Source organism: Seriola aureovittata, chromosome 6, assembly GCF_021018895.1.
Source record: "Seriola aureovittata isolate HTS-2021-v1 ecotype China chromosome 6, ASM2101889v1, whole genome shotgun sequence".
Lineage (NCBI taxonomy): Eukaryota > Metazoa > Chordata > Actinopteri > Carangiformes > Carangidae > Seriola > Seriola aureovittata.
Window position 1 is genome coordinate 14,928,527 of NC_079369.1, and position 13,594 is coordinate 14,942,120.

The window sequence follows — 13,594 nt, forward strand, 5'->3', positions numbered from 1 at the left end:
TCCACTTTAAGTGTCATCCCCAGAGGGGAGCTTGACCAGGAGCTGCAGGTAGCTTTCATGGCTGCCTAGCAGGCCAGTGTCCCGCTGCTAGAAATTTGTTGTCTCCCTCTGGGTGTCTTTTTGGTAGTGTCAACCCTGGGGCCCCTGATGGGAGATTTGTTGATATGATAACTTGATTAGGCTCCAGGATGGATGACATTTTGGCAGAGAGCCAGTCAGCAGCACCCAGGGAGGCACTGACTCGTCTCCTTAACCTCTCCTCAGGAGGCAGCAATTAGAGGTAGTAATTGGTGAATTAGCAATGTTGCTACATGTATTCTTTGGTTCCTTCTCACTCTCTATGGGTTGCGGGTGGACAAGAAGCCAAGCAGCTGAGAACTTGTGCGATCAGCACGTTCTTCAGTCAATAGTTTTGCTTCACTACATTCATTCATTTCATGGCATCACTTCTCTCTCTGTGCACCACTGAAAACACAGAAGTGACTGCCCGGATATTTTGTTGCTGAAGTGAGGTTTGGCCATGGTAAATGCCTTTTCTTATTTCTCACTAACACCATTCTTTACATGGCTCCAGGCCTGCAGTTCATAGGAGATAATTCAATTAATGCAGCCAAGGCCTGCATTTCAAAACCTGGCCTTTTTGTCTGAGAGATTTGCATCATAAAACTCTGCCTCACAGCTGAAGGTCCTTGAACGTTTTCAGCTTTTAAATTGTTAAGATAGGAAAAATGAAATATACATTCGCTTTCAGACAAGGTTACCTCGACAACAAGATGTCCCCATTGTTTGCTCATGGAAATGTTTCATAACTACACCGCTTGTTACAAAATACAAGGGCAGAGTCTGTCAAAAGTTTTAGATGTTACCTCAAAGTTTTGTTCCCTGAAAGCACAGTGGATGCAGTCAGGAGATGACTTCAAATCTACTTCAAAGATCTACGTGAAGGATGTTCATCAGTTGTATAGTTGATAAAAATTTGTTCATTTGGAAAATGAAAAGCTGCCAAATTTTAACATGAAAGTCACTTTGGCCCTGGTTGGTTTTCATGAGCTGTTCCCAGAGTACAATCAGAGAAAAATAACAGAGATACTTTATTAAAACGTTCAACTTAATTCGGCAAAACTTTATTTGACTCAAGAGGCAAGATTCTTATCTTGATGATCACTCTATTTTAAGTATAACTCAACATGAAACTATGGAGTTTGCTCTTACAGACATAAGTCTAGTCAATCTTTACTGAAATCTAGTAAATCTGTTATGTACAGTTATCAACTAACATTTGTGATTGTTCTGAAGCTGCAACTGTTGTTGTGTCTAGAAAGATCTTACAGGCCCTTTCAAGGCTTTTTAATTACCTCGCCTCATCCTGCACTCGTTTGGAGTGGAGCTTGTCGACTTTGGTGACCTCTGACCTGTCATGCACTGTCGGTTTAGTCTGACGTATTCAAGGTGTTACCATCTGTGCCGTGCCCCCACCCACCCCACCCCCCATCTCTCTCTATGGACAAGTCCTCTGTGTCCAGGCCCACTGGGCTGGAAAAGTTGCTTACAGTGGACTGTTTGTTTGGCTTTGTAAATGTCTCAGTCCTGGAGAAAGGATGGAAAGAGAAGTAGCAGGGCTCCTGGAGGACACTTGTGTTGTGTTTTTTCTTTCTGGTTAACAGTGCTCCAGAGGACTGTGGTTATCTGCACCTACGAGTTAACTTGTGACCCAGTGACCCCTGACTCTGTGTCTCTAAAAAGAACAATAGCTGTTTCACAAACTTTACTTTACTAATGTGTGTGTGTTTGTGTGTGTGTTTGTGTGTGTGTGTGTGTGTGTGTGTGTGTGTGTGTGTGTGTGTGTGTGTGTGTGTGTGTGTGTGTGTGTGTGTGTGTGTGTGTGTGTGTTTGTTTGCATGCGCTTGTATGTGAACTTTTAGCCTTCAAGCAACCAATGTATTAAGGGATATACTTTATATATTATATGTTAGTCATACATTACATTACAACAAATAAATGAATATATGAATGAATATAAATTAAGCCATATCAGTTTTGCATACAGAAGAATTCTAAACTGTTAATGTGTATTTACAGGAGCATGCGATCTCTTTTAGCCAGTTTAAAATGATAAAACACCAAGCGGAGATTATGAAAAACTATTTTAAAGAATGAAATTCTAAAACACAAGAATCAATAAATAAATAGTACACATAGTATAGATGAGGGGATGCAGATGAGAGACAAACAAAGCTGCTTAAGAAAAACTTTGAGACAAATTAATGACGATGTTGCACTGAAGCATTGTATTAAAACTGCAAACTAAGAAAAGTAGCCTTATTTTCAACTTGACACTATGCATTTTGAGGGAATCTAATGGGTTTTAAATATACTACAAAGAACCACATGTAGTAGAATTTTCTGAACCCACGAGGAGCCTGTAGCCCGCTGATTGACATTTAAAGTTCCTATAAAATATGGAAATCATCAACATTTGATGGCAACATCCTGTAACCGATACATGACATGAGGTTGCAACTCTGGCAACACATATGCACAATGATGAGCACAACTCCGTCTGAACAGAGAATATTGAGCTTGTTTTTGCCACCTAAAATGCATGATGATGAACATATGTGAAGTGGACTGAACAGGTGTGATCAGTGAGAGGAGCTTTTACATGGATTCATCTGATCAGGTCTATGTAAGGTAGTGGAAGAAGTAAAAGTATCAATATCACACTATAAAGATACTTACTTACTCATTTATAAAGTATTATCAGCAAAACGTGATAATCCAAAAAAATTTGCTGTTTTACTTTGATCCATTATAATGTATATCGAATTTCATATAGTGAACAAATGTTTTGCATGTAAATGTTAATCTACAAACTAGTACTAGTACAGCAGGAACAATAATGTAGTGGAGCTAAAAAGTTCAAAATTTATGTGACACATTTAGTGGGGTGGAAGTTTAAAATAGCGTAAAATTGAAGAACTCAATTACAAGTAATATGTACTTAAGTAAATGTACTTACTTTCCACCACTGGGGTGTTTCCAGTGTGTGTGTGTGTGTGTGTGTGTGTGTGTGTGTGTGTGTGTGTCTGTTAGCACAGAGCCTCTCTGAATGATGAGCTGACTGCACCAGATACATCAAGCACCAGATGTAAGATGATCTTGTCAAAGGTTCTTGAATCCTTAGCAGCAGCCGTGTCAGCAAATGTACAAGTGCAAATCTACCACGCTCATTTATATTCCAGCCATTCAGATGCTTATAGTTTTCGCCAAACAGCCACAGCCTTCACTTTGTCAGCATGCTGACATGTGACTGACACTCGAAGTAGACTGTTGTATTGAGAAACATCTTTTGATGGGAAATCAGTGACGTCTGTGTGGTTTGAATCATTTCTGAAGATCAGTGTACAAATCAGCAGCTTAACCAGCTAAGCCATGTCCCACAGCCTTAAACAGATGGTGCTGCGGTGTCCACACACACCCAGGAATTCTCAGTGAGGGATGCATCATCCTTGTAGTAATGACACTGCAAACAAGAAGAGTTGGCCCTAACTCTGAGAACACATCCCATTTAATCCTATTCATCATATTCATCATTCACCCTTCTCCCAAAGGAACTTGTTTTGTTATGACATGCTGATAGTGAGGGAATATTTGGCGGTGCACTGTGGTGTTGGGGATACATTCAATAACACACAGTGCATGTTGCTCCGTGGATGGCAGTACCAGGGACTTGGGTTGGCTCAGACTTTAGGATTAGGCAAGTGAAAAATATCACTCTAAGTAGGAAAATTCTGCCACCTAGTGGGTGAAGGTTTGAACAAGCTTTTACTGCAGAAAAGTAACTGAAGAGGTAATCCCCAACTATTATACAATCCTGCCATCTATAGGTTATTCTTTAACCGTTTGAGACACCGATGAAACTGAACTGTCTCTTCGGTAACACTCTAATTAGTAAATGATTTGTCCTTGTGTAATAATTTATGCAAGGCATTAAAGTACACATTATTAATCTGTAATGTACCTTCAACTAAAGAGTAGTAATCCATGTTAAAGTTTGTATAAAAATGCACAGCAAACCTACATTTTCAAATAGGAAAAATAAGAGGGATGTGATTGTTTATTAGAATGACTGGATAACATGTAAGGAAAGAAAACACATTCAAAAACCTAAAACGCATCATGGTTTGGAAAATCAGTCATGGACAGGAGATGTCCATTGTAGAAAAGGCTCTAAAACACAAAATGAAAATGTTTTTGTTCTGCCTTTAATCTTGTTTATTATGGTTGTAATAAAATTTGCATCAGTAAATTAAAGGGATTAAAAAATGCATTTGACCCTTACCATAACAAAGGTATATAGGCCTACAGTATCTAAAATGACGCAAATATATAGTATTAAAAAGGAAAGAAAAACTGGAACATTTAGTTTGGTGACGGGGATGGAGTAATGTTTAAATCACTTTCAATCTAGAATATTAATATTAAATAATATTAGAGGGCAGTAGTTTTACTTTCACACATATCAACCTTCTGTCTTCAAAACTAGCACAGTTTTAAACTGTTCTAATGTATTAACATTTATACTTCCACAATATTTTACAAAGAATGGTTGTAAAAAACTGATTTAATTTATTTTAATTAGCGAGATTGTATTGAGCATTTCATAAATTAGTATCTTACTGTATCTAATGTGCAATATTAGTGAACTGGTGTAATTGCAGTGCTGTAACTTTAGACTAGATTTATAACATTTTATTATTTATTTTACTGAGATATAACTCTTAGTAGATTTCAGCAGAAAATAGTTTACAGGATTACTGCCAAACGTTTATATCAAAGTTTCTTTAGTTACTCTTTCCAGAATTCCTTATCTGCGTTCACTGGTGCGCCCTCTTGTGGAAGAATTCCACAACTACATGCATTTGTAAATATTAACCAATAGAAACAAATAGTATCCACAATGAGGAGCAGGAGTCTAATGCAGATTATCTGTGGCAGTAACCATTTAAATCACTTAATACAATATATCCAGTATATTACATCATTTCATTTTATTCATTAGGATCACTATTAGATCATTGAAAGCAGAGAGTCAGGTCATGAATGTGGTTAACATCATGGTGACATTACTGCTTTCAATTCTCCATCATTTATGAAAGCAAGGGAAGACAAGTCCACCATAAGATGACACTTCACAGTATATGAAATACTATAGACCTTTCGGTTTCCGAAAATGTTCCGCGCGGTTCAGTAAAGGGTGCGATAACGTTCCCCTAAGGTAATGCAGAAAAGTTTTCTAAACGTTAATTTTAGGTAAAATATGTGGTACGGGGAACGTTCCGCGAACGTTCCTATTATGATAGCCTATTTTATTTATTTATTTTTTTTTTTTTTTTGCCATTTTTGTCCATTTTTCCCCTCGTGGGGCCACCACTCCCCCTTGTCACAGCTTTTGTGAAGAGATGAAACCTGGCTGAAATGCAATACCCATTATTCCAGATCTGGTCTTTTGTTTGTGGTTTAAAACTGGGGCATTATGATGTTTCTTCCCAGGAACACCATCTCCAGAGCTGGATTTTCTATTCTACTCACTCTGACAATGACGACAGCTTGTTTTGTGGCTCTGGGGCTGAGAAGCTGGACCATCAATGGTTTTGGTCAACTGCTTTTCTTACTGCTTCTTGGAACCGTATTTGCTGGTAAGAAATGTATACATTTACACTAAAAATATATGCATGAAAAATAATTTAACTGTTTTGTTCCATAGTGTTGTTTTCCACACATGACTGTGATGTACTGTTATTGATATTTTGTGATGGTGTAACACACAGTGATTGCTTAAGCATAAAAATATGTTACAGAAATGCGATATGCATTGTTGTTCTCTGTTTCCCAAAAAAGGATAAGGTGTGATTATGACCCTTAACTGTTCTAAGAGAAAATTCACCCAAGAACATTGACTTTGTAATTCGACATTCAAATATGTGACATATTTTCCATTTCTGGGTCAAACAAGACAAAATGTGTTTTGAGAAAAACAGAATACTGGCAAAGATCAACAATCACCAATTATCACCAACCAGTTACTTTGACTGACATGGAAAATGTTAGCATCCCTTCTCTGTGCTTAAGGTCATTCTGGAAAATGGAAACCACAAAGTAAAAGGGAAGAAACCCTGAGGAAAAGTGGGAACCCCAAAAATCCAGTTAATATCACATCATGATATTTAACAGTATGAGTGTATTGCTGGGTGGATTTTATCTTTAAATAAAGCTGATTACTGTGACTTTGAACATCAGAATTTGTCTGTGAACAAACATGTATCTGCAGTGTTGTTGACTTATTATTGTGTTGCTGTTCTGTTCTGAAATTTTAATTTTAACAGTGACAAACCATAACAGTATTAGAATGAGAGATCATCTTTTTCTGTCTGTATTCTGTTGGTTTAATGTTCACTGAACAAAATGTCTCAGGTTCTTCAGAGGTATCGGAGCCGTGGAGAGGAACTGCCTCCAGGTCATCCGATAAACAACCACTCCCACAGCATTCCTTCGCCGCAGGTTATCAATGTTTCTCTGTACTTGCCTGAAGAGGAAACCAGGCCAAGTTAATATTAGTGCATTCCTGCCACATATTCATCCATCATTTTACCTTTTAACCATTTTAAAACCAAAAGCTCACAATTAAATATCCTGTCTTCTCTGTGATGTGCCCACAGTCTTGCCAGTGCCACTGCAGATTCAATATGACACCAACCTGACAGAACATAATGTCCACAGGAGGAGAAGCTCTGCCTCTGCTGACACTGAAGACTCTGTTTTGCCTCCAAATGTTCTGACCGCCTCTCATCTCTCTTCTCTCAGAGACCTGGTGTCAGACAAGAAAATCACAGGTTGCGCAGCTGCCCCACACCCTCACCACAGCATGATGAAATGTTATCCGACCTGAAGATGAACTGGATCAGCTACTACATTTTTGTTTTTGTGTCACTCTGCTCTCATGGTGGATACAAGGCAAAATGATCAGCCTTAATTTAGCATTTAAAAAAAGAAAGTTAACTCTGTGTTAGCTTTATTCGTATCAGCTCTATCTGTGATCACAAAACTCCTCAATCAAACCTGACAGCTGCACTCCTTACTGAAATGCCTTTCTTATGAAAGCTAAAATAACCTCAGCTGGGTGGTGTAAGGCATTGAGTTAGAGTTTTAATAATAATTATAGTAGTTAATTTTAGTAGACTCTGGTATAGTTCACAACCTTCCTGACCCTATCTGATGTTTCCGGACACGATAACTTCCACGTACTTAATGTAAGCCACCTATCCCTTGGCTCACATTAGTTGTTTTGTTTTTTTAAAGTGTAATTTTGAAGGCTTATAGACCTACTGGTACTGATGTTGTGCAACAAAAGAAGAGCAATAACACATTCAACCAAAAGCACTGTTACACTCTAGAGGTTGAAACACTGCGTAGTTCACTGCTGCGTAACTTTAGGTGGTGGGGATAGAAAATCCACTCAGGTAAAGCTTTCAACCACAAGATGGCAGCAAAAGAAAGACTTTCAGCTAGGATGCTACTTTTTAAATGCAAATATTTTTATGCCAAAGCTGCTGAAAGTAGTCACTGTTTCCACTGAGGTATTGCAACTGGATGGAAAAGCATGAACATGAATAAGACTGTTTCACATGAACAGACTCATCTTCATTTTGTGTTTGCACTGAGTCAAAATGGGAGGAAAGTCAACAGGAGCAAGTAAAATAAAGCAAAGTAAAGAAGCAAAATATTGTTGAACAGGTGTGTTCTGTCTAAAGGGCCAGAAACTTTAAAAATAACAGTGGTGTCCAGAGGGGGGAGAAAAAGAAGGAAGCAGAGTGTATAGCCAGCTATTGTTTAACACATCCGCCCACATCCCTTTAGGCAGACCATCATGGGATGGTGAAAAAAGTCCTCACTTAAACAAGTTCAATCATCTTTTATGTTTCATTTGCTCCTTTTGAATTATTCATTCTGTCAAGGAAAGACATTGTCTCAAAGTTTGTAAGAAATGTGTTCTGGCTTGACCCCACAAGGCATAGTGAAAAACTCTATATAAGAAAGATATAAGTTAAAAATACAAAATATTCCAATATATTATTGAAGCATGAAATGGAAAAAATGTGAAAATAAATATGGTTTTATTTTCCTTTGAAATAGGGAAAATTCTCCAACAAACCAAGGAAGAACAAAATGACTGGTTGATATCTGATATTTAATAAAAGGCCAAAGTCAGTTCAGTGTAACCCAGGTTGCAACAATTGTTTAACCTAAATATGAATATTAGCTGTAAAAACAGTTGTTTGTGTCATTCTTCTAGTGTAAGTCATATGTAAACTTCCCATTTTTCTTTTTCTTTCTTTCTTTCTTCCTTTTCTTCTTTGGTTTAAAGTTCGTTTAGGTCTCCGTGTATCTCTCAGCGGACCAGATAAGCTTCTTGACCCTCAGCTCCTCCTCTCCCTCAGCAAAGAGGTCAGTAATTCTTTTAAAGTCAAATAATAAAGCTTTTTGTAAATCAATATTGGTAGAAAAGTAAATAAAATTAAATATATATTTTTTTTAAGAGTAAAAACCCAAAGAAGCAATTAGCCTATATTATCAGTTAGACTGTAATGACCTGAGAAACCAGCGCATGGAGATTTTGTCTGAAGAGATGCCAAACAACAAAGTCACTGCCCAACTAATCAATGATCGCAGAGTCTAAAGGTCAAAGGCTGAAACCTGTGTGTTGGTCAGACTGTATGGTATATCATTTATTCATGGGTAAACAATGAGGCAATCCCACACACCCACTCAGCAACTGAAGTTATTTCATTTGTCTTTAAGTCCATGAACTTAGTGGCATTTCAGACCGACAGCACCTTTTAATTACAACGGAGGCATGAGTGGATTAAAGGATTAGAGTCTGGAGAACTCAATTGTTGACTTTTGATGTAGTGGAAGGTGGAAGGTATTCAAAAGGTCAAGCATTACTGAAACTATTCTTGACAAATATGTGGAAGAAGCAGGAGACACAATTAAAGCTCTTGTGCTGAAGTTTGTGCTTATGACTGTCGTGTCCTTGTTTTTTCTTTTCTGTGGGAAGCCTGGACTCTACAGCACTGGAGGGAAGGCAGGACTCTTTTCCATGAGAATAGTGGGAATAAAAAAAGTGAACTCTACAGCCTGAGATTTCATCATCCACAGCTTACACCACGTCTTTTGCATTACTTATGAGACCTTAATGAAATAAGGACAATGCTATGTCTTCTTGAAGACCACGTTATATGATCTTTTTGAGGAAATTAATTAAATTTTATCTTCAAACCGATGTTTTGTGTTTAATTAACCATTAAAGATTAACTACATTGTCTTGGGACAAGCCTGCGCTCCATGCAGCGACTGACAGTTGGACACGCCCATTAAATGGATAAGCCAATAGCAATAAGCGCTGAACATTTATTCCCTCCCTTTTACTGGTGTTCATGATGACCGTGAGGAAGTTCACCGGTCACTAAGGCAGCGATAGATGACTTGGCTGTCCATTGTAAATAAAAACGGATCAGCGCAGCCGTCATTGCGCAAGGATGGAAGACCCAGAGTCCCTGGAGGACACTCTGCCCGAGGAGGAGAGGGAGTTTCAGAGGATTATAGCCCTGATCGGTGGCAAAGAGAGGATTTATTTGGTCAGCGATGCCTGTCAAAGTAAAGAGGTGGACGCGGATGACGCCGGCATATTGCAGGAGTTGATACGTGACATGTTTCACAGCAGCAGCCACGCGAACAGCAACAGACAGCCCTGCTCCTTTAATTCAAGCAATCACGACGACGCTGCAAGTGCAACCCACGGCTGCAGCAAGACAGAGGCAGCCAAATGTAACGAAATACCTATGACAGTGAGGCCCAAGGGTTTGGATTTGAGAGCGTGCCCGCGGGGAGAGGACAGGCAGAAGGAGAAGCGGCCGACGCACAACGGCAACGCTCAGAGGACAGCAACGAGGAGGGCAAACATTTACAGCCTAAAGCGAGCGATAGACTCTCCCATCATCATTTTCATCTTCAGACAGACATTTGTCAGCAAAGATTCCAACGAAGTGTGCTTGAAAGAGATCCTGAAGGACGTGAAGGCACGTACGAAACGTGCCACAATCGCCCGACCAGCCCTGATTGGATTAATACGCGCCAGACAGGAGAGCGCCGAGACGCATCAGTGTGTGCAACTCCTGGAGAGTCTAATCCGCTCAGTGTTCTACAAACATCCGCCGGAGACAATATGGGCCGGTTGTTTCATCCCAAAGACAGAGGACAAAATTCTCAGCATCAAGCAAAACACGTGCAGAGTCATACACTCATCTCAAACAGCAGGTGTAATAATACACATTGTCCATGTTATTTGAAGTAGCCTGTAGTTCGTGTAATATAATGTAAAAAATATGTAATATTCAATTTGGATTCACACATGAACTTTTTTTGCTGGAGCACACGTCATCAGGGCAGATGCTTGTTGACATGAAGTTTGAACCCTGGCCACCATGCAGCTTTGGTGATGCATATACACTAGGCCTATTTGACACCCAAAATGAACACAGGCTACAGATTCTGACACTTTTAAAAAACACTTTAAATGATGGTTCTACTGCACAAATATCACACAATATCCAGTGCCATTGGAAATAAAATAAGTTCACCAAACTTTTATATAACCATAGAATCACAAAGTATCCAAAGCAATATAATAGGCAGTTATGATATCCCGGTAGATTAAATACCTTTGTTTATGATGGGATAATTGTAAAGCCATTCATGGGTAGTCACAGTGGAAGTTCTTGCAGAAATATTTGGCAAACACTAATTTGTGTTAGTGCACTCCATTATGTAGGTCAATCCATGACATTCACAAGACCATGCACACATTTTTCTTCCCAGGCTTAGTTGCAAAGACCCAGGAACAAAGGGAGCATTCATGACACAATCAGTCTCTTACATAAGCTGCCAAATGGTTAAAGACTTTATTATTGCCTTTTAGATAATACGGGGGATAGAGGGAACCCGCTTTTCTGGCCATTCCAATGTTTGTTCTGGCCTCAACGAAGAGGAGCCGGAGGCCAGGCCAACAACTCTGCAATCACCAGGCAAAGAGGTAGCTGCACGCATCATCCCAAAGCTGGATTCTTTTCTGTATCTTTTTCTTTTCTTTTCTTTTCCTTTCTTTTCTTTTCTTTTCTCTTTCCTTTTTTTTCCCATTTTATACAACAACTTAGTCCCACCGTTCAGGGTTCTCCTGAGCTCAAGACTGGAGCCTATCCCAGGATTGCACTATTTGGGCAAAAGGCATGGATATAGGTTGCCAATCTATCACCTGGCCAACAGACAGACAAAGACATTCACACATTAACTCTCCAAAGAGCTTCTCTGTGGTTCAGATTTCATTTGGTGATGATAAACTGTTATGTACAAATCTGCACTAGAGGAAGCAGAAAAGACCAACTTTAATATACGCTACCAGGATGCAATGTGGCAAATATTTATAAATATAAATATAAAACAGTGACTTCTGTACTTTTTCAGAAATTCAGAAAATAAAAAGAAATTCTTTCCCATTACAACCACTGCTTCTCCAGATTCAGGTGGTAATGTGCAAATGAAAAACTCTGGAAACAAAAAGTAAATTGAAACACTTAAAACAAAATAACATCTGTAATGGACTGATCATCAGATTCAATATATGCACAACAGGGTAACAGCATTTTAATATTAAATTGACCATTTAGCCATGAAGGCAAATGCTACAATACTGCATGTAGGAAACAGAGGAATAGCTGAATCCCACTGCAATCTGATTTGTATTAACTTGTATGTATGAACTCAATTCTGCTGTAAGTAACTATAGAACTGTTTTTCAGGTGACACAGGAAGTGTAGAGGAAGGCACCCCTCTGAAAATCAGTTCCATTACTGTTGGACGTCATGTGGATGGAGAAGCAGCTGGAGGGAACAGCTGATGTCAGGACACATGACCTTTGGCCTGCAGGCCTATGCGGTGGACCATCCTGTTTTTACTGTGAAGAGAAAAATTTGCGTCATGGTGCTACAGAACTTTAGTGCATTTAGTATTTCTTAACGGTGCTTAATATCCTCACTGCTGAGCCAAAACGATTCTATCTTCAAGCAATATGTTGTTTAATGGTCAACTCTGTTGCCATCTTGCTGATTTACACATTGTCTTTGATATCTAATGGTTAGTTACAAAGGGATTTATTGTGTATGTGCAGATCAGTCATACAAGCTGTATCACATTAACAGCAATTTAGCTTATTATAGGTTGGGAATGCAGAATAGCGACATTTTACGGAAAAGTATTCCTTTAACATGATCCATAGTCAAACACAGGACAAGATTACCTTCTGGACAAAGAGGGCAACTGCTCCATGGGCCACAAGACTTACTGTATCAACTGCTTAATGCGAGGTAAACCAGTTAGACATTTATTTGGGAATATACACCATTAAAGCACAATATCAACTATTATAAGGGTCTTGAGACAGGTTGTACCGTATTACTGTACCTAACTGTAAAGCCTTATCTTGAAAAGGGTCCCTGTGTGAAAATCCTACAAAGACCTACATTATGTTTGTTTGACATATACAGTTACTGAGTCCATTATTAGGAACACCTGTTTATTCATGCAATTATCCAGGCAGCCAATCACATGGCAGCAGTGCAAAGCATAAAATCCTGCAGATACAGGTCAGGAGCTTCAGTTAATGTTCACATCAAACATCAGAATGGGGGGGGGAAATGTGGCCTGTGGTGGTGTAATGGTGTGGGGAATGTTTTCTTGGCACACTTTGGGCTCCTTAAAACCAATTAATTATCATTTGAATACCACAGCCTATCTGAGTATTATTGTTTACACAATTTACCATCTTCTAATGGCTACATCCGGCTTGATATTGCACCATGTCACAAAGCAGAAGTTGTTTACTGAACATGAAAATTAGTTCAGTGAAATTCAGTCACATCCACAGTCACCAGATCTGAATCCAGTAGAACACCTTTGGGATGTGCCCACTGAGTGTGTATATTTTGCATATTCCTATGTTATTGTTAAATTATCGCACACCTAATCTTGTCAGCTAAAACTGTACTCACTGCATAGAGAACAGGAGTAACGAGTTTGTAAGGGACCCAGCCCTTTTAATTTTGTTCTGGCCATGGTCAAACAATGTGAATCTTTTTCTTTTCTTTTTTTTTTTTTTAAACTTTCATTTATTAGGATTTTGTGCCTTAGATCAGTGCTATGACTATAGCATTACCTTTAACAGCAATGGTGCAGTCTGCTTTTCACTTTAGTTTTAATGTAGGTTACAAACAGGTCCTATAAATAAACACATTTAAACTTGTGTGCATCTCATCTCTGTTGAAAAAGGTTGTTCTCTCACCAGACTAAAAGTCAGATATTGATTTAGAGGGCAGCTGGTATAAGTGGAAACATCCTTCAGACAACACTCTACTGCTATGTGTTACTTTTGCCAACACGACAGCCTCACTGAATTCAATTAGTATCATGATATCCAAACTTT

The 13,594-nt window shown here is 38.8% G+C and overlaps 1 protein-coding gene across 1 annotated transcript; it reads left to right on the top strand.

Moving 5' to 3' along the window:
- Positions 1-6,753: 6,753 nt before the first annotated feature.
- On the top strand, positions 6,754-13,414 carry LOC130170553 (uncharacterized). Its single transcript, XM_056377974.1, has 5 exons — positions 6,754-6,893; positions 8,426-8,505; positions 9,119-10,377; positions 11,039-11,152; positions 11,916-13,414. The coding sequence occupies exons 3-5, from the start codon at positions 9,600-9,602 to the stop codon at positions 12,011-12,013; spliced, it is 990 nt and encodes a 329-aa protein (XP_056233949.1). The 5' UTR covers positions 6,754-6,893; positions 8,426-8,505; positions 9,119-9,599; the 3' UTR covers positions 12,014-13,414.
- The last annotated feature ends 180 nt before the right edge of the window (positions 13,415-13,594 follow it).

Excerpts from the sequence above, each read along its gene's own strand:
- LOC130170553 (XM_056377974.1), top strand. The coding sequence starts at position 9,600 with ATGGAAGACCCAGAGTCCCTGGAGGACACTCTGCCCGAGGAGGAGAGG. Across the intron at positions 10,378-11,038 it reads ACACTCATCTCAAACAGCAG|ATAATACGGGGGATAGAGGG; the intron begins GTGTAATAATAC and ends ATTGCCTTTTAG. Across the intron at positions 11,153-11,915 it reads TGCAATCACCAGGCAAAGAG|GTGACACAGGAAGTGTAGAG; the intron begins GTAGCTGCACGC and ends ACTGTTTTTCAG.